This window comes from Hakea prostrata, chromosome 5, assembly GCF_041222555.1.
Source record: "Hakea prostrata isolate BN-2017 chromosome 5, UWA_Hpros_2, whole genome shotgun sequence".
Taxonomy (NCBI): Eukaryota; Viridiplantae; Streptophyta; class Magnoliopsida; order Proteales; family Proteaceae; genus Hakea; species Hakea prostrata.
Genome location: NC_142604.1, coordinates 8,089,234 through 8,108,086, shown reverse-complemented (window position 1 = coordinate 8,108,086; position 18,853 = coordinate 8,089,234). Strand labels below are relative to the sequence as shown.

The window sequence follows — 18,853 nt, the reverse complement described above, 5'->3', positions numbered from 1 at the left end:
GGATTTCAGATAGGAGAAGTTATTGCAACTTTACACTACGTGAGTTTAACAGTCTTGTTTTTTTTGGGTAAGAAGAAAAACTTTTTTCATGGAAATTCAAAAGGATATTGTCAATGTAGGGTTCGATCCATATTTCTTAGTGGAGAGGTCACGGGTTCGACTCTTGCGGACGACAAAGCTCCCCCTTGAGCATGTAATCGAGGTGCGCGCAAGCTGGCTCAGATGAACTTCAGATACCAGATACCAAATAAAATAAATTTAAAAGAATACATGGATGCATGGATGCATGGAAGCACAAAGTTTGAACATAAACATCCGAAACCAATGATGGGTTAGTAAAGCGGTTAAAAACTTTACCTCCCACGGGGAAGTCTTGGGTTCGCACCCATTCGGTGGCATTAATTTGAGGATGTAATCGTGGTGCGTGCAAGCTGGCCCGGGTGAACCTCATAAAAAAAATGTAAAAAAGAAGAAATTAAATTTGGCCAAAAAAAAAGAAACCAAGGAGAGGAATTTGACCTAACTATCATATATGCATTAGGTAGGATTATCTAGGCTAAGGTATGGGTTAATTTCATTAAAATCTTATAAAGAAAGTTGTAGTTACAACAATAACTACTAAGCTCAAGAAAATAAAATAATACACACCACAAAGGCGGAGATTGACACACCATTGCGGCAGAGAAAAATCAGGCCAAAAGGGCAGAAAAGGTACATCTTGAATGGTTCAAATGGTTTATATGTTCTTTTAAGAGATCCCCATCATAAGCTTTTCGTATAGAAAACTTGTAAACCATTCCCATAATAAACTTGTATCGTTTATTGGTTGATCAAAGCAGGTAATTTGGTTTCAGCTTTTGAACACTGAAAAGGAAAAGTGCTGATAATATACTCTTCTGGTCAAATAACAAAAATAGTTCCATATCCGTGTAAAGATTCTTTCATAGAATATATGCTCATATCTTACGTGTGCTAACTCGTTTATTTTCAACCGTCCATTAAATTCATTATTTTATTTTTTTAAACTAAAAAACTTCTGAATTATTATTACCATTTGACCGCAAACAGGCGGTGCAGATGCATTGTGGACCCACTACGTTGCAAAGAACTTGTCACGTGGCAAATATAACACTCAATTTTTAGAGTTCCACGTGGCTGAGTTAAGAAAAACTAATCAATAGAAAATCAAATGTTCTAAGAACAGAACAGAGAGCGTCAGATCCGTAAAAGCATGCAAGTGAGAAATGTGTGGGTGAAGCTGTAAGCAAGCAGAAGGGACAACTGAACTGTGAAGCCTCAGAAGGTGAGTTCTATCACTGAATCTTCACCATTCTTTATTACTAGTTCTTCCCAAATTCCTGGATTTGCTTTGCTTCCTCAGAAGAAAGAAACCACGAAAGAAAGGAAATAGTTTTGAGGGTAGATCAGATTAGGTCACCATCTCCTTAGACATTACATTAAAGCATATGTGAGTATTTATTTCTACGGACCCATTAATTTCTTTTCTCATTGGAAGTTTTTCAAGAACTAGAATAGGAAAAAAGAAGAGCTCACAAATCCTAAATCTGATTTTTGTCCGAAAATTCTTCCTTCTCAGGGGTTAGGTACTCTTGGATTGATTGCAAGTTTTCTTCTCAATTACTGGGATTCATGAGAAGTTTGGCACGGCAGAATTTGATGACTATACGACTACGATGAGCTTTTGCAAGTGGAGAAAAATCTCAGCAGCAGATCACAACCACCATGGATGAACCACTTCCTGGCTCCTTGGGAACCTCGGCTAGTTTGTCTCTCAGATTAGGCCAGACTATCTTCTCCTCCGCTTCGCTTCTCTTCATGTCCGTTGGAGTCGAGTTCTACAGCTATACTGCTTTCTGGTACCCTATTTCCTCTTTCACATTTGGCGTTCTCCTCTGTTTTTTTTGTTGTTGTTGTTGTTGTTTGCTTCATTGATCTGTTTTTCGTGTTATGAAATATCAAAAGATTGCCCTTATTAACTGATATTGAGTTTCTTTACATCATCTTCAAAATCCCAAAACTCATTAATCTGTCTTCTTCAAAGGAAAAAAAAAAAAAGAAAAAAGAAAAGGGAATTAATTTTGTTTATTGTATTCTGCTCGCTAAGGGCATAAATTAAGAACACAGCACAGTAGTGTAGTGTTAGAACTTAGAACCACCTTCTATCTAATGCTGGTTTCGACATGTTAGATATCTTGTCAAGTGGTGATAAAAAAAATTTATTCTTGGAGCCATGGAAAGTCTTTTCTTGTAAATTTTATAGGATCCTCGTTACATGCTCCAATTCCAATTATTTACTCATTTGGCTAAACTTCTGCACTGTCTGGTCTTTATGAGACCTGTTTGTCTCCATATGCAACTGTAGACGTTTGTTTAGGAAGTTGAGTACAGGTCATGAACGCAAGAATGTCTGTAGTGAACGCTTGAATATGGGGACTCAAACCATTTTCTGAAGAAAAATTTGTTATCGCCAGGTTTGAAGCAAGTGCTGTCTCCTCAGACAATACCTGAATAATCAAATCCGTGAAAAGTGTATATGCTTAGTCTCTTAGATGCCCATTTCATTTGGTGTTGGAAGACATTAATATTTAAAAAATGGCCAGGGTTTAACCCATGTACAGAGAACCTGCCAATAAAATTCTCTAAATTGCTGACCAGCCACTTGATTCTGGATGTGCTTCGTTGCTCTCTGTATTCTCTCTGTTACTCTGTTTCACTTGTCAATTTTTTATGAATTAGATGAGCGGTATGATCCATCAAATGGACCCTGGCACAATACGGATCAATAGCCACAGTGGATGTGCCAAATGGCATCAGGTAATTTGACCAGCTGCTAGTGATCTGCTGGACTTGATAGATAATAACTTGATCTCACAATGTTAAAGCCGTCATCTCTTCTTCTCACCTCAGCTACTCTTTATTCAACCACGTTGCAGTTCAGTTGTCCTTTAGTTAGACAATAAAATGTTTTTGAAAAATAACAGTAAGCTGAGCTTCCTAAGGATGTCTAGTATTCAAGCCTTTTCAATTTTAGTTTCGAGGATTGGGATAGACAGCCTCAAGGCTCATAATGTCAGCAGACTCAGCACAAACACTTTTGGCTTGGTCATATTTTATTGGTTGCGCATTTCAGGAAAAGGAAGCTGCACAATATTTGATATGGACACAAACACAGATAACTTCAGTTAACTACTTGTGATTGTTGTTTTCCTTAGTGCAAGCTTATGTCTGAGAGTGTCATCCTTCATATCCAATAAGTTCTCTGCTTCTACCTTTTTTATTTGATCTGTAACTACTTAGCTTTGCTGTTTGTAAGAAGATTATAATTTATATAATAGTGGACTTGGCAGCTTCTTGGTGACAATCATGGGTCTGGTGATTCCTTGGAGTTTCACATTGGCTCTGGTAGATGGGTGTTCAATCCTTGCAGGATGTCCTCTTCGTCAACCCGGAATTCTTTTCGTCATTGTTCTAGGAGATTGGGTATGTCTCTGATTCATTTTTTTCTTCCAATTTTACAATCCAAGTGATGCCATATAACTTTGCTTCATGACAAATGCAATGTGTTCCACAGGTCTTGTCTATTCTCTCACTAGCAGCAGCCTGTGCATCCTCTGGTGTCATAACTTTCCTGCTCGGTATTGAGGGGCTCCATTGTGTTCCAAAGTTCTGCAGCAGATATCAGTTATCCACAGCAATGGCCTTTTTGTCTTGGTTTCTCTCAGCTGCTTCTTCCCTTTTCAACCTTTGGCTACTTCCTTCCTTGTGGTTTAACTAATCCTACGGTGGTATGGTTGCCCACCGTTTGATAATTTTGTCAGAACTGAGAAATGGGTGATTCCTAATGAAGCAAGAAATTAGTGAATTTACTTGAAAGTCAATATAAATCAGTTTCAACCCTTCATGGCTCCAACATTGTACAGAGAGAAGCAGTTTCACAGTTTTTGAATGTGGCACAAGTACAAAAAAATGGTGGGTTTTCTCATAATCGTCTCAGACTCTCAGGAGTTCTGATGTAATGCAACATGAATCTCCCTGCTCTTGACAGCCAACAGGTGCAGAGGTTTTAAGTAACAACAGAACTTGCTAGAAGCTGCTGGTCTAAGATAACTGCACATCATAATTTTTGTCAACTTCTTTTGCTTTCTATCTTGTTTTTTCAATGTTTATATGGCTCAAGACACATTGGAAAATCATAATTCGCAATCATTAGAAAAAAGAATTTCGGATCTAATATTGAATTAATGCTGTTAGATTAGTGCATCTCCTAGTAATAAGCTCAGTAAAAAGTATCGAAGAAGAAGATTTCATTTTTGAGGTCATTAATTTTCTTAATAAAATTAAGGAAATTTTCATTTGGACCCCTGAACCATGTTCTACTCATTTCTGGTAGAACTCGAACCATGGCCTACTTCCAGCTAAAAAGGAGAATTTGAAGTATCGTCAATTTGAGAATTTGAGTTGCAGATAAACAAACGGCTATAACCGCGATCAGAATTCGGGTTCCATGGCCAGGAATGATGGTTGCTCCCCTGAAATGTGTAGCCGTTGGTTCCCGCCTTAGTTCCTGTTTCTTCATTTCCTGCTCTTGTCACTCTCAGGCCATCACTTCGCCACTTGAGACTAACTACGGCTACAAATTCAAGTCCGCTACTCATCAGTACGTCCATTCCCATCTAGAAAAATGCTCAACCATGGGAGAGCTCAAACAAATCCACGCCCAGATTATCGAACATGGTTTGTTCCAAGAAAACTTCATCGTAGGAAAAGTAATCTCCTTCTGTGCAATCTCCGAAATGGGCGATCTCCAATATGCGCGGTTGGTTTTCGATCGAACTGCAGAACCCAACAGATTCATGTGGAATAGTTTGATACGGGGTTATTCCAATAGAAATGACACTAGCGAGGTTCTTTTTCTCTATGGCAGATTGATAAGCTCGGGTCTTTCTCCAAACGAGTTTACTCTGCCGTTTGTTCTCAAGGGTTGTGCTGGTGAATTGGCGTTTACGGAGGCAAAAACCGTTCATGGTCAGGCTCTAAAGCTGGGGATCGGATCACATGTATGTGTCCAAAATGCCCTTCTGAATGCTTATGCAATCTGTGGGTGGATTCATGATGCCCGAAGCTTGTTCGACGCTATTTCCCAAAGAACTCTTGTTTCTTGGAATTCAATGATTGGTGGGTATTCACGAATGGGTTTCAGCAAGGAAGCATTTTGTCTGTTCCGTGAGATGAGGGACCTGAGTTTGGAACCGGATGAGTTTACATGGGTTAATCTCCTTTCTGTTTGTTCACAAACCGGGAATTTTGATTTGGGGCGATACGTGCATTCCTACATAGTAGTCACAGGGTCAAAAATCGATACTTTTGTTAGGAATGCCATAGTGGATATGTATGCCAAGTGTGGGCATTTGCAGTTTGCTCAAGCATTTTTTGACAGAATGCCCGGCAAAAATGTGGTCTCATGGACTTCGATGGTGTTAATGCATATGCTAGACATGGGCTCTTGGATCATGCTCGATGGTTGTTCAATCAGATGCCTGAGAAGAATATCGTTTCTTGGAATTCAATGATTTCATGCTGTGTCCAACACAACAGATGCAAAGAGGCCTTGGATCTCTTCACTCATATGTGTAGCTCCGGATTTGATCCTGATGAAACAACATTGGTAAGCATTCTTGGAGCTTGTAGCCAGCTTGGTGATTTGGTTATGGGGACAAAAACCTATGTTTATCTGTCCAATAGTAGTGTACCGCCTAGTGTTACCCTGTATAATTCCCTCATTGACATGTATGCAAAATGTGGTCCCATAGACTCTGCTTTTGATATATTTAGGGGGATGCCTGAGAGGAATGTAGTATCATGGAATGTGATGATTGGGGCTCTGGCTATGCACGGGTATGGTCTTGATGCAATCAAGCTCTTTGAAGAGATGCAGCATGAGAGGGTCCCTCCTGATGAAGTTACGTTTGTTGGAGTGCTTAGTGCTTGTAGTCATAGCGGCTTTGTAGACATAGGCCAGTGTTATTTTAACAGCATGAGTCTTGTCTATGCAGTTCAACCCCAACTCGAACATTATGCATGTATGGTTGACCTTCTCGGGCGAGGAGGTCAATTAAGTGAAGCAGTTAAGCTGATAGGAATGATGCCAGTAAAGCCTGATATTGTAGTGTGGGGTGCACTGCTTGGGGCTTGTAGGACATATGGGGAAGTAGAAATCGGGAGGCAAGTACTGAAGCAACTATTAGAGTTGGAACCACACAGTGGAGGACTTTATGTTCTCATCTCAAACATATATTCTGAAGCACAAAGATGGGAGGATGTGAAGAAAGTAAGGAAGTTGATGAAGGATGAAGGAATCCAGAAAGTTAAAGCTCTTAGCGTGATTGAAATTGATGGTCATATTCATGAATTCATGGTTGTGGACAAGAGACATGTACAGTCAAGTACAATCTACTCCATGATTGAACAACTGACATGTCACTTGAGGTCTATTGGATATGTATGCTCCACCTCAACAGCCTTTTTAGATGTAGAGGAAATGTAATTTTCTACAGAACTGATTCTACTTGTTGTATAAGAGGGGTTGGACAGCATAATTTTATCGTTATCATTGTCCACAGAAGTACTGGAGAAGAAGAAAACAAAACCCCGAAGAAGCATGAGAAGGAGCTTCATCCATATTTGAGGACATATTCATATTCCATTTCCTTGCAAGTATGAGGGAAGTGGGACTAACCTCATTGAACACTTGCATTAACGGAAGATTCTTAACATTATTTTGGACAACATACTTCTTTGTTTAGGATCTTAGAATGAACAGATCCCTATGGGATAGTTTTCTGACCTTTATTAGCATCTTGTGATCTTGTTCTGTCCTTGCTAATATAGTTCATATTTCATAATAGTAATTCATGTTACATATGCAACTGGGTTCCATTCCTTGATAAGATGGGTTTTGATTTGCATATATTTTAGTTAAAGAATAGAACTTTGCTGATATTATTCTGTGGAATCCTTCAAACAAAAATTATTATACATTGCAAAAATAAGTTAAAAATAGATGAGAATTTGTTCCCCTTCATCATTTTCCACTTCAAGAGCACCGAATACAATAGCAGTCATATATTCTTCTCCTCCAATTGTTGGAGAATATGGTTTACGTAGGTAATGAAGTCTCTTCTATCTATCTGATCTTTGTTATTAAAATCATAGAGACAGCACATCCTACAGAAAGTAGGGATTAACCCACTTTCTAAATCCTACCTAATACAAATGCTGTCCATTGATTATGTGTGACCCTTTATTCCATGCGTCTCATGTAGGATATGTTCTAGACATAGACCTCAAGTCCTTAGTCATGAAGCTATTCTGAGATCAGGATAAGTTGGATTTTTGAAGCATTTCTGTGGCTGGGATGTTAAGTCTTACTCTTTCTTTTTCCTTCTACTTGATATCGTTATTAATTGTGAATCTGATGGTTGCATTGAGAGAGATCAGGATGTCCAGATCCTTGCATTTTTCTCTTTAATTTTTATTCGAACACCTCTAGTGCAATGGTGTGCTTTGCTAACAGGGTGCACCACAGGAGCCACTTTCGCTTAGATGCTATAAACTTTTTCTCTGATGAATTGCATTAGTCTTCTCTCTCTGTTTCTTTCTTTTGTGGTCCACTCAAAAAGGATTATCATAATTCAAAATCTTTTCTGTTTTGGTTAACCTTTTTGTATCTGAACAATTTAATACTAGCAGTTCCTAAAACATCCTACTTAGAAGCATTCTCTTGAATCACAAAGACCAAAAGCAAAGCTAATCCAAAGGAAAGGTATATGTCCATGGTGAGATGTGATCTATCAATGGATACTTGTCCTTACACCTCTTAGGTTGATCACAAAGAAGAAAAACCCTCCCCATATCCCTAACATTCTTTTCAGCAGAAACTTTGAACTGGTTTTACATTTCACATGTTACATAATCAGCAAATGGCATCAAAATGGCATTTTGGTGTTTTTAGGCTAGCTGGGCCTCTTGATCAATCGTTCTCCATGATTCTTTTTCCTGCATTAAGGTTATCCATGCAATTTCTTCTCATGAGCATATATCCGAACAAGCTTCACATTCAAGCTAAGCACCTCTATCAGCTCATCCTTTAATTCCACTCACATGAAACCCTCATTAGAAGCCTTATATAAACCTTAGTTCTCTGTTTCTCTCTCACGCTCAACTTCACCTATATACACATATAGTGCCTCTTTGAGTCATTACATTGTATCAAGAATTAGGAACTAAGCCATGAAGTATGGGGAAATAACCCACTTCAGCCATCCTCAGCATAAGCTAAGGTTTGAATACACAGAAGATCCTTTCAAGTGTGATGGGTGCAAAGAAGTAGGCATAGGGTCACGTTACAAATGTAGCTACTGTGACTTCGACCTACATAAGCACTGTGCCCTCCCTGCTCCCTCCATCAACCATCCTTTCTACCCCAAGTGTTCCTTCCAGTTCCTCTCTCGACCGCCTGGAAATGTCCCAAGATACTGCAACGCCTGCGAGAAAGATGTGAATGGGTTCGTCTACCACTGCAAGTCTTGTGGGTTCGACCTCCATCCCACTTGTGCCAACCTCCCACGCATGCTGGATGATGGTGAGGTAAAGCTTTATCTATATCGCAAGGTAAGTTCACCTTGCCACAAGTGTGGCAGGAAAGGTAGAAGCTGGAGTTACAGGTCTACTTGTAAGAAGTATAACTTACATGTAGCTTGTGTGAGGGAGATGCTTGTGGAGAGCTGGCATGATATCTATATTGGGCGTATTGGGCGTGGAAGCACTGGCAATGGCAACAACAAGAAACTAGAAACCAGGATTCCTAGCCTGAAAGGAACACTTCAGAACCACCACCGTGGTAAAGGTAAAGTGAAGAAGTGTTGTGAGCTGGCTGGCTTGGCTGTTCAGTTCATCATTTCCGCCGTCCTTGGAGATCCCACAGCTATCATTGCCGGTGTTGTTGGAACTCTGATATCCAAAGCATGATATGATCCAAGGATTGTATGCTTAAGAAAAATTCCTGCTGCCCAGTTAATTTGCAGGTTTTTTCTTTATGTGCATGTATGGGAGATAAAATGCCTGAAGGGGCTTGGGTAGATGGACTTAGTGGTAGATTTAGCTTCAGTGAAGTCTAGTGTCAATGGAAGGTCCTGCTGGGTATGTGTGTTTTCTTACATTGTGAAAGGTGGTTGTGTAATTTCTCATTGTGAATAATGAATAATGTTATTCAATAACAAACCTACAAAATTCCCACCTTATAAATATTTGGTTTTTCTACTGAATTTTAATTACTTTTGAAATTTTGATTTCATAAATATTGATTCTTTTAGTAAGTTAATCCTAGACTATATATACATATATATTGCGCAATTCTAACATTTCTAGTTGTATGTGAACACATTTGTCTAGCATAGTAAAGATATCATTGAAATTTTGAATGTCAAAAAAAAAAAAAAAAAAACTTATCCCCTTCTTTTTTAGTTCGTCTCCATCAAAACCATAGTTACTCAGATGACATATGTACCATCATTTTATAATAGGAAAAAAATTTAGACATTTTTCTTTCTTGGGTAAGAGTTGAACAGCTGATTTCAACTTTGAATAGTCCACTTTTAATAAATAATGTCCAAAATATCCTAATTGGGAATATCAATGCTTTTAAGAGAATACTGAGCTTTATAGGTAGCCACTAAGAGATTCTTAATTGCTTTCCTTTACTTAAGCACCATTAAAGTTATTATCATCTCATATTACATCGAAAGTTCTTAATTGCTTTCCTTTACTTAAGCACCATTAAAGTTATTATCAATCCCATATTACATCGAAAGGAATTTAGATAAAAGTGTTATAGAAGCATCAATTCCTCTTTATGGCTCAACAAAGACTAACTGTTGAATAAATTTCAAAATAATAGAAGGAAGAGAAAAATGAGCCATTCTGATGACTGCTCTGTCAACTTCTTGAAGTTGTTTATTTTACCTTTTGGTGAAAGTGTGTAATGTGGTTTTGTGTTCTCTCTAGCTTCTACACAGTTTCTTATCCACAAAGTAAAAGTAGTAAAGAACAAAAAAAAAAAAATCTAAAATATTTTTGTTTCCTTTAAATTAGAAAAGGGTTTAAATTGACTTGAATTTGATTTATAAAAAGAAGCAATTATGCAGATGCCAAAGACATCATCTTCTAAGGATTCAGTTCACCCAGTGAAACTTGATAGGTTGTTGGACATGTCTCAAGTCCAACCAGTTGTGACTAATGGTGCTGCGGCTGTCTTCCTTAAGCAAAAGAGCCAGACAGCCAAACAGCCAAGTAGCCAACCATGGGTTGGAGAGTGAGGTCAACACTTGCAACCATGGAAATTGATGTGAGTTGAAGATTGCAACTCTAGATTGATTAAAGAGAATATTTTATTTTTCTGATGGGAAAATTTTTTAGTCTCATGTTCTGACTTATCCCCTAATATTAATGTCACTCTTAAGTTTAACCTAATTTATCAAGCAGACTTTTTTTACAAACATTTTTTTTTTTTGGGCATGATGCTAATCCATTCAACAAGAGGAAATACTAGGATCATCCAACCACGGAGTGGTAATAGGCCAACATGTCTCTTCTGGAACAAACATGGCCACCTTTGCTAGACTATCGGCCGTTACATTGGCCTCTTTAGAAACAAAGAAAAACACAAAAAGGCGCGGGGCCGAACACCCCGCTGGTCGGGCCGTTTGGGGGTTACTCTTGGCGGTTGTCCTTCGCGGGCGGATCTCCCCCGGGTGGTTAGGCCAACATGTCTCTTCTGGAACAAATAGGGCCACCTTAGTTAGACTATCGGCCGTTACATTGGCCTCTCTAGGAATAAAAGAGAAAAAACACAAAAAGAAATTGGCTGCTAGGTGCTGAATATTTGAGACCACCACTTGAGAAGTCAAGGGGACCGGCTTGGAAGGTGTATTACAAACGCTATTAGTTGCAGTTAGTCACATCCTAAGTTTTAAAAATACAACCCATGAATGATATTCTCAAGCTTTATGATGATTTACAATTGGGAGAAGAAAAAGTAGAAGATGAAGAAATGATTTGAGAATCAGGTGTTTTTTTTGTTCAAGGTTATTCTTGTCTCTTTAAAAAGTTTAACTTACTTACATCAACATTGTTCCTCACAGGGAGGAGTAAATGTCCAAAGAGATAAAAAAAAAAAAAAAAAACTCTTGGGCAGGTGCCGAAGTTATGCACAATTAACGGGGCTTGTATTTTTCTTGTCTCTATGTAGTAGAGTTTGGCTTAACTTACTTTTTGTGTGTGTTTCTCTCTTTCAGAAAGTATAAGTGATTGCTCTTATACCAGAAAGAAGGTTCCATGGAGAAGATGGATGACAACCGTTGTATGGCTTGATCCGATTCCCAAGGGGAGATCCAAGGCGGAGGGACGGCTTGCTTGTTCATGAAGTTACTGGATTTAGGCACCACATAAGAATGCTGAAAATATTTCAAAACTCCAGATGTGACACGTTTGGCTTTAACCCCCACAAAGCGGCTGGAAGCAATTCCCAATGGAACTTTCCATACCGGACTTATATGTTGATAAGCACAAAGCATTAAATGCATAAATATAATGCATTAAATGCTGAATTTAATGCCTTAGTATGCATATAGCTTTATAAAGATGAGTAGGATTTCACCGATAAGTTGTAATTGGGAGATGCACCAAGTAGCATGTCCAGAAAATAACTACCGCCAAGTGGTTGATCCAGTAACCCTTTTTTCAAGGAGTGCCGAGAGCTTAGTTCAGAACCAATGATTTTCTAACAATAAAAGGCATCATTGATATATTTTTCACCATATAGGGAGATTTAATTGATAAATTGGATAAGTAGGGACTTTGGTCAAACTAACAGTGGCCCATTAAAGAATCCAGCCCAAACCAGTAATAGCATATAGCACAAACCACTAAGTCCAAGCCCAAGATTTACATAATGGGCTGGACCAGCCAACGTTTGTCTCTCGTCCCTGATTCTCTTACAAGCCCACATATTCACCCAGCCCATTCGGACCTGTCGGGTCAACTAATGCTGCCTATGGCTATGAGCCTATGACCGTATGACGTAGAGGAAGAGAAGAAGAAAAGAAGAACCAGGTAGCGTGGAAGCTTCATACGTCATGTGATAAAAGTTGAAAAGCGAGCGCCACCCATCATTAATTTACTAATTAAAAGGATTATGCGTGGAAAGCCACAATTTAATATAATCATTACACTAATAACGACCAAACTGAGATTACAAGGAAGGAACCTCAACCTCAACCCCCCTCCTTCCAGGAACCTCAGAAAAACAAATGGAGAATAAAAAAGCGTGGCTTTTAGGGTTTGCAGCCTTTGTAGGGTTCTATAGCAAGTAGTAAGTGGGTCCCATGTCTCCATCGTGACGTGATCCATTGGATACTGTTCCGGCTTCCAAACCTACAGTCCCAAAGATCCGTTTGGTCTATTGTCGGGTTGGTGGGTGGTGGGGTCTTCACTCTTCTCTCTCCTTGTTGCACTTTTTGGGTTCCACGTGTCATTCAGCATGTGGATTATTTCTGCTTAGATCCAAGTGCGTCCACGCTTGACGCTTTTCCGTCCTCCCCTCCTTCTCACTCAAAAACTCTTCTGTCCTTGTCTGTAAATATAAAATAAGCCCCTAACAGGCTAACATTGACCGAAATTACGTGGTAAGCCTAATTCCGTTGAAAAGTGTATTATTGTCATTTTCGCTCACTGCTTTGTCTCTTTGTTCATGACAGCTGTTCTCAAACACTAAGCCGCAACGTTATTTAAATCGGGCGTGATTGTCGGGTCGGGCCGGGCTGGATCTGTTTTTATACCCAAGTCGGTGGTCATGGTTGAAGCTGTCTCGCAGTGAAAAGGAACACGTGTCACGTGCGGGCCAAAATAGACATTAATTATATTAGGTCTTGCTCTCGGTTTGTGAGCCCTAGGTTTCTATTGAATTATTGGGTAAACGGGTGGTTTACCCAATTTTCCGTGTGCTTAAAGGTTTAAAGTTGGCCTCACAACTTGAACTTGTCTTATTTCACTCATCAGAGTCTCAGAATAGGGTTTGGATTTGTTGACATAGATTTTTAATTATGAGAGGAGGGTAATTTAGGGTTGATAAATGCGAATCTTAGACTATAATTGGTTAGAATATGAATATTGAATATAATTTGTATATGTAATTCCCCTTATGGAACTAGTGAATATTTGGATAATTTACTCTTTAGATTTCAAAAAACTAAAAATTCTAAAAAGTAGTGAGGTTAATATCCTTACCAAAAAAAAAGTAAGGTTAATAAGTTCAATGAAGGCTAACAGAGTTAATCAAGTCAATCAGGCCTGAATAGGAGCAATTAGGGTGGGCCTCGACTGGGTAGAACTTGACAATGTAGGTGAGAGTTTTTTTTTTTTGGATATGAGGTTCATCCGGGATAGCTGGCAAGCACCACGACTATATCCTCAGGAGTCAGGAGAGCTTTTATGTAATTAATATAGAAGGGGTTTCGCCCCTGGCTCCGAGGGGATTCGAACTTTGACCTCCTATGTTGAAGCTTGGTCTTTCGCCAACTGAGCCAACCCTCGAGATTGTAGGCCAGAGTTCTTAACCCTGAATTATGGTTTGGGCGAGTTTGGATTAAGGTAAAGTGTCTCATGGTTGGGCTTGCCGGCTTGGGTTAAATAAAACCCTACTCTGTTTCACCTCTTATTGTATATGTATAATCCCTATTCGGAATTAACCCCTTTGTTTTCCCCTCCTTAGAAATGTAATTTTTTGTTTTGAGTAAAGAGAATTCTATTCAAAAGGACAAGAACAACTTTTTGGGTCTAGAAGAAAGTTACTCTTGGATCCATAGGCTAGATATAGGCCATTCTATGTTACTCGACCTGACAAGGGCCCTCCGAAAGAATACAATCCTCTACTCTTTTGGATGTTGGGTCTCTTTGATCAATGAGATTCAATGTATGACCTTGTTTTTGTTTATAATTAAATAATAATAAATAAATAAAAGTGTGAACCATTGTTATCATCACAGTCATTTCTGAACTAGGAAAATGATCTAGACCGGTCCTGGACAGTTAAGGGGGACTATGCCAGCTCATCCTCTGCAGGAGAGAGCAATTGATCTATGTGGCGTGAGACCCACGTGCCTGACCCGAATGCCTGAATAAAGAGTTAACTATACCCATCACCTAACGTGGTCCAAGATCTCCTCGAGCATTGGGACGACATGATATCTGTAAATTCTTACACGCCGCATAATAGGGGCGGCCGAAAGGACTCCTGTCTCATAGAAGTGGCCAGTGAGCCTCCGTAAGGGTAAGAGCCTGATATATATATTTCCTGACCATGCTTGAACAAGGTAAGCCCTACAGACACTCTGGCCCCTTTATTTTTTAGCTTTCTAACCCCTAAAAGAGCCTGATCTTCATCATCTCTTTGGGTCTGTACTCTTCTATGGAGTTTCTTATTTGTTGGCTTGGGCTAACTTGATAGTCGGAGGTGGCTTCCCGTCCTCAGAGACGGCTCACTTTCACCCTGCTTTGGTCTCAGGAACTAGAGTTGGATCTGGAGCCATTCATGGAGCTAAGATCACATTTCTTGCATCAACACCCATGTAGCATGGTAAACATGAAACGATTACCCTTCCCCAATTATGCATCTATAATACTATTATTTACATGTTCTCATTAGTTCACACTTGGGACTAAACTTGGGACTACCCGACCAGATGGTGTTCACTAATACAATAATATTTTTCTCATCAATCATAAAACACAATGGAGAAAAAAATTACCCATTAACTAATCATGTTGTTTATAGACCCATACACGAGAGCAGCTGAAAAGACTGCTCATCCATTCCCATTTTCATCTAAACTAATGTTTCTATCCATACTATAACCTCATTTGTTCTTTTTTTATTTTATTTTATTTTATTTTGGATCTACTCCTTTGGAGGATCTTCAAAAAGTGTCCAATAAGTTTAACGCATGTTATTTATTTTTAAAATTAATTTTTTGTTTTTTTTATAGGGATGGTATATATATTATCTACTCATAAAAGGTCGAACTCATGATCCTTTACTAGAAAGTATTGGTTATTATCAATCGAGTAACTTGGTAGAGCCATGTAATAGTTTAATTTCACTCTGATTACCTTCCAGCCGTAAAGGCCTTAAAATGCCAAACTCAGTCTTTGTGACTGGATTAGTTGGAGTGTGGTTCAAGAAATTAAAAGACTATCGGACTGTTTTAATTTTGTTCACTTTGTTTTTGTGAATAGATCTAGCAATCATCATGCTGACTTTCTTGCTAAAGGGGTTAGGATTCTTCAGTTAGACGAGTCTGGAGGGATTCTCTTCCTGTTATTTCCTCTACATTTAATCTAGAGGTATTTGAATGAATCTCTATTTGGCCAAAAAAGAAAAAAGTAATAGTTAAATTTAAAAATTAAAGTAAATTTGATGACTACACTTGGATTAGAATATTATTGTAGATGGTTCAATATTATAGACACTCATCATGAGAAATTTGGACTCCTACTGGGTAGAAGTATGTATTCTCTTCATATTTTTTACCATATATTAGAGGTGAACTCCACTCTTATGTGTGGTGGAAAGATATGAAGAAAAGTATAGACTTTTACTCTATTGGATAGGAGTTGTCTAGATCATTCTCAGACAGGTTTTGACCACAAAAATAGGAGTAGAGTCTGCTGGATGAATATTAAAAAATAACAAAAATAAAAATTCAATGAGCCCCACTCACATTTCTATAGTTAAAATCCAATGTGCTCCCACAAGGGGAGATGGTATATCATGATTCATTGTTTGTTGGATAGACGATTAGACTCCACCAAGAGATTCCCACCAAGAAAGCGAGTTCCATTTCAGTGCTGCGAACGGTCGAGGATCTAGGTCGAGATTTCGATCTCAACCGTCCATTTTTCAAAAGTATAATTCAAAAATGGAAGGTCGAGATTTCGATGATCTCGACTATTTGCTGCAAGTGTTTCGGATTAATTGCAGAGCACCCAAGCATTTCCCCCAAGAAAGCAGCCAAATACTGTTGCATATTGGTGAATGATCAGCGTTCTCTTACCTAAAACTCATACAAACACCCAATAATTGATCCAAACAAGAGCGTTCCCTTACCCAAAACTCATAGAAAACCCAATAATTGATCCAAAATTCCAAACAACCCTAACAAATTGGGTGGATAAGCCATCATTGAGCATCGGATAAAACCCTAACATCAACCGTGCCTTGATAATGAAGCAAATGACCATTGGGAGAAACAGACGAAAGATCCACCTTGGGCATCGCCGAAAGCCAAACACGCACGTTTTTTATTCTGACTCTCACCTTCTGTAAAATGACTTTAATGCCCACATTTACTATTGAACCCACAGGGTAAAAGTAAAACCAGAGTCCCTATCTCCGTAATTTTCCCTTAAAACGTTAACTGTTTCCGAGGAGACCATTACTGGCTCATACAACCTGTCACCACTAAATTACAGGTTGGCTGGTTCCTCTCCTCGAAATTCTTAAAAATAAAAAAACCTTCTCATAACGACAAAAAGCTGACGTGGACTCAAAATTCTTATTTTAATTTCGTGTTCCTCTTCGTCTCCTTCTCTTATATATATCTCTCCATTTCTCACCTTTCAGATCTCGTTCCTACAACCTAATCAGCAGCAGCAGCGTTCTGATCTCGGCGACGAAAACAGAACAGAGAGATCGATGGGGATTTGCAGTTCTTGCGAAGCTACATCTGTGGCGACGGCCAAGTTGATCCATCAAGATGGAAAGCTACAGGAGTTTCCTTACCCTGTTAAAGTATCGCAAGTGTTACAGAAGAATCCTATGTGTTTCATATGCAATTCCGACGAGATGGATTTCGATGACTTCGTCTCTGCAATTGGTGAAGACGAAGAGTTACAGCCAGGGCAGCTCTATTTCTTGCTGCCAATAAGTAAATTAAACTATCCTCTCCAAGCTCAAGATATGGCTGCATTGGCTGTTAAGGCCAGCTTAGCTCTTGCAAAGAGTAGCGATGGAGATAAATGTGGTTGCCGGAATGATGTGGTGTCCGTGCCGTATTCCGGCAGTAAAGCGGCGAAGCCGCTCCGCGGTGGTGATAATCATTTGTTGGTGGAGAGAAGGAGAAGACCGAGGGCAGTTAGTGCCCGTGGTGGCGGCGGCAGAGTTCGCCGTTTTACAGATGAGAAGTTGAGTGCCATTCCTGAGTAGCCAGTAGAAGGAGAAATTGCTGTAAATAATGGAAGGTTTTGAATATAGAAAGCATTTCAAACTAAATATTTTCCTCTTCTTCCTCTGCTCAGATCTCCGTTTCCTGCTAAAAATGGAAGCTGGTTCATTTCTGTAGAAGAATTAAAGACAAACACTTTGAAAACTCTATATTCTACTTAAAGAACAGTATATAAATCACACTAAGATCGATCGGTACAGTATTAACAAAATAATTTGGTGGAAAATCTGCTTTTGTTTTCTGTTCAGATTATAAAGTGATTAATGCTCGACTTCTTCTCAATTCTGGATTGTTCTGTTCATTTATGTTGAGATCGGGCCCAGGATTCACTCATTAATTGATCGAGATCTGGAGTATATGTACTCATTATTCTGTTAGATGGGATTTGAAGGGACATCATTTTCTGATTTTTGTTTTTGTTTTTCTTGTCTGGCATGAAAAGATCCTCGAGATTTTGAATCCATTTATACAGAACGACGAAGTGACTTCGCAAACACAGCTGCTGGTTTTGAAGAAAGTTACAGCTGTCGCCCACTATGAACCCATTAGACACCCACCATGCATGGTTAGAAGTTAGAACTCATAACTCATAAGCATCAGGTGATCGATCGAGCGATTTTGCACTGAATCGATACTAATGCCCTATTAGGTATTTTGTCGAAACTCTTTTCCTATATATACACTTGAGAATTAATCACTTGATGTAGTTCTTTCAATTAATGGCTATAATTTTTCTTTCAATAAGATTATAACATGCGAGTTTGTTGGGGAAGAAAAATACAAAGAGTTCATAGTTTGGGTCAACCAAGTTAATAGGTTGAATAAATATAAATAAAAATTTTATTTAGGAGTCTGGCTCGTCTCCCTTGATTCAGAGCATACTGTGCTAGACAACTGTTGACCACAAATTACTGTGGACCCACAGGGTTAGAGTGATGGAGTGTTTTTTTTTTTTAATATTTTATTTATATGTCCTACATAATTTGTGATTGTAACACTGTTAAAAGAACATAGATGTCAGGGAAGATAATCCACAGTCTTTGTTTAGTTCAAGAGATAGGGGCAAATACTAAGAGTTCGGATCCTCACCCTGTCGGGGGAGCACAGACTGCTCCCTGACGGCTTCCCAACCACACAAACACGTGGGGCCCACAGGTAAAAATCTGAAGTTTTTTTTGTATCTTTTTAAAAAAGTGTTTTTCACATGTGGACCCCACATATTTGTGTGGTTGGAAAGCTGTCGGGGAGTGGTCTGTGTTCTCCCGACGAGATGAGGATTTGGACTCAAGTACTAATACTTAATAAAATGAAAAAAATTAAGAGAGGGAAGGGATCATGACCTCATGACCCTTGGCCCAAAGGTGGTTCAAAATCAAGAGTGTAAGAGGAGCACTATCTTTAGAGTTCCAATTCTAATCAAATACCTAATTGGTGTTGATTAGGATTAAGTTGTCAAATATTAATTTAGATCTAGACTAAAATTATTGTTCATTTTT

The 18,853-nt window shown here is 38.9% G+C and overlaps 3 protein-coding genes and 1 pseudogene across 5 annotated transcripts; all 4 read left to right on the top strand.

Moving 5' to 3' along the window:
- Positions 1 to 1,214: 1,214 nt before the first annotated feature.
- On the top strand, positions 1,215 to 4,252 carry LOC149014838 (CASP-like protein 5C1). Of its 3 annotated transcripts, none has more exons than XM_089156421.1 (5): positions 1,215 to 1,303; positions 1,382 to 1,468; positions 1,598 to 1,877; positions 3,357 to 3,501; positions 3,593 to 4,252. In XM_089156421.1, exons 3-5 carry the CDS (start codon positions 1,744 to 1,746, stop codon positions 3,794 to 3,796), a joined length of 483 nt encoding a protein of 160 aa, XP_089012547.1. In that variant the 5' UTR covers positions 1,215 to 1,303; positions 1,382 to 1,468; positions 1,598 to 1,743; the 3' UTR covers positions 3,797 to 4,252. The 3 variants fall into 3 exon arrangements, with proteins under 3 accessions (XP_089012547.1, XP_089012549.1, XP_089012548.1); XM_089156423.1 differs by having other exon boundaries at positions 3,369 to 3,501; positions 3,593 to 4,251; XM_089156422.1 differs by lacking the exon at positions 1,382 to 1,468.
- A 75-nt stretch (positions 4,253 to 4,327) lies between these two features.
- Positions 4,328 to 7,326, top strand: LOC149014837 (pentatricopeptide repeat-containing protein At2g22410, mitochondrial pseudogene; annotated as a pseudogene).
- A 405-nt stretch (positions 7,327 to 7,731) lies between these two features.
- Positions 7,732 to 9,309, top strand: LOC149014836 (Cysteine/Histidine-rich C1 domain family protein). Its single transcript, XM_089156126.1, has one exon. The coding sequence runs from the start codon at positions 8,311 to 8,313 to the stop codon at positions 9,046 to 9,048; it is 738 nt and encodes a 245-aa protein (XP_089012252.1). The 5' UTR covers positions 7,732 to 8,310; the 3' UTR covers positions 9,049 to 9,309.
- A 7,463-nt stretch (positions 9,310 to 16,772) lies between these two features.
- Positions 16,773 to 18,051, top strand: LOC149014835 (uncharacterized). The gene has a single exon (XM_089156376.1). The coding sequence runs from the start codon at positions 16,829 to 16,831 to the stop codon at positions 17,336 to 17,338; it is 510 nt and encodes a 169-aa protein (XP_089012502.1). The 5' UTR covers positions 16,773 to 16,828; the 3' UTR covers positions 17,339 to 18,051.
- The last annotated feature ends 802 nt before the right edge of the window (positions 18,052 to 18,853 follow it).

Bases quoted from the DNA above. Each gene is read 5' to 3' on its own strand.
- LOC149014838 (XM_089156422.1), top strand. From the start codon at position 1,744: ATGGATGAACCACTTCCTGGCTCCTTGGGAACCTCGGCTAGTTTGTCT. The intron at 1,878-3,356 runs GTACCCTATTTC...TTTATATAATAG, and splicing joins TACAGCTATACTGCTTTCTG to TGGACTTGGCAGCTTCTTGG. The intron at 3,502-3,592 runs GTATGTCTCTGA...TGTGTTCCACAG, and splicing joins TCATTGTTCTAGGAGATTGG to GTCTTGTCTATTCTCTCACT.
- LOC149014836 (XM_089156126.1), top strand. From the start codon at position 8,311: ATGAAGTATGGGGAAATAACCCACTTCAGCCATCCTCAGCATAAGCTA.
- LOC149014835 (XM_089156376.1), top strand. From the start codon at position 16,829: ATGGGGATTTGCAGTTCTTGCGAAGCTACATCTGTGGCGACGGCCAAG.